The 1,322-nt window shown below is 37.2% G+C and overlaps 1 protein-coding gene across 1 annotated transcript; it reads right to left on the bottom strand.

Annotated features, from left to right (window-relative positions):
* Positions 1-12: 12 nt before the first annotated feature.
* LOC112095115 (mitochondrial import inner membrane translocase subunit TIM22-2-like) lies at positions 13-1,319 on the bottom strand (the record flags this gene model as incomplete). Its single annotated transcript, XM_024176793.1, has 4 exons — positions 13-345; positions 618-671; positions 753-825; positions 1,272-1,319. Coding segments are annotated over 4 exons (429 nt in total), but the record flags the coding sequence as incomplete, so codon positions are not given.
* Between the last annotated feature and the right edge of the window lie 3 nt (positions 1,320-1,322).

The following is a 1,322-nucleotide window of genomic DNA, read 5'->3' as shown; positions in this document are numbered from 1 at the left end:
AAAAAAAAAAAAAAAAAAAAAAAAAAAAAAAAAAAAAAAAGAAGACAAAAAAAAGGATACAAATAAGAAACGCATAAAGACCACTAATTTCTCAGCGGGCTGTGGGGATGGCACCCTTGTCGCGTTTCTGTAAAGACTTGCAGAATGAGGAGAAAGCCCCTTTCAGTTCATTTGGGAGCGGAAATTGGAGAGGAAGTGCCATTGGAGGATGGATATCGTGGCGCTGACTTTTCGTTCTTGCAGAGAATGGATGTGCCAGAGCTGGCTGCTGCTTATTAAGGCCTTCAATGATAAATGAGAATGCTCCAAAGGTAAGGCAGCTCTGCAGAAGGGCCTGGGGTGCACCTGCAAAATAAGAGTTGAAGAATTTGCTCGATAAATGTACTTTCAATCCGAGAACTTGCCATAAACTGTGTACACTTGATAAGTAAGATGTCCATGAATTCCATTAATAAAATATTTACAGGCACATACAAGCATGAAAAAGAGCAATTACACAAAATCAATTCAAACACGCTTCCAAGGACTGAAAACAGAATTCATATAACCTATTTTTATAAATGTTCCTGATGAATATATAAACAACAATGACGCTTTCTAGCGAAGATGATACTTACCCGGAAAACTGAGAGCAAGACCTGTGCAACATCCAGCTACTCCAGCATTAATAACTGAATAGGAAGAAAGATTGATCATTATAATTTTAAAAGACATGCAATGTTGAGCACCAATTCTACAGTAAAATACAGTACCATCGTCCTTTCCTCGAATCCTCTTCAAAATGCAGACAACCAAACTATGAACTCCAGACAAAACTGCAAACGTCTGAAGAGGGAAAAAATGATAAAGAGAATCTCAATATAAGCCAATTAAAGAATTCAACTCCAATACTTGATCAAATACTATCAGCCAATTAAGGAATTCAACTCCACTACTTGTTCAAAATACTTTAAAGCTCCTTTGGTAGGAGGGGAAGAGTGGAAAAAGTGCTAGGAGTTGAGGACTAGTGGAAGGCTTTTACGAACTATGGTTGTTTGATAAGAGGGAATAGAGGAGAGAATTAAATGAGGGATTTCAAAGTTAAAGAACCTAAATTTTAACCTATCCCAATATGGAGATATTAGAGGGGGGAATCCAAAGCAAACACAAATAAGACAAAGATTCCCCTTTCCTCTCCATTTTCTTCAATTAGGTTATACTTTATTTCCTTCCTATTTTCTTCCCTTCTTACCAAACACATAAACAAGGATGACAAATGGGATTCTTCGTACCTTGGCAGAGGATCCTGCCTCTGAAAATGATCCTTTAAAGCCCTTTTTCTT

This window comes from Morus notabilis, unplaced genomic scaffold, assembly GCF_000414095.1.
Source record: "Morus notabilis unplaced genomic scaffold, ASM41409v2 C11401966, whole genome shotgun sequence".
In the NCBI taxonomy this organism is placed as follows: domain Eukaryota; kingdom Viridiplantae; phylum Streptophyta; class Magnoliopsida; order Rosales; family Moraceae; genus Morus; species Morus notabilis.
The sequence above is the reverse complement of the archived record's forward strand: the minus strand, read 5'-3'. Positions and strand labels throughout refer to the sequence as shown.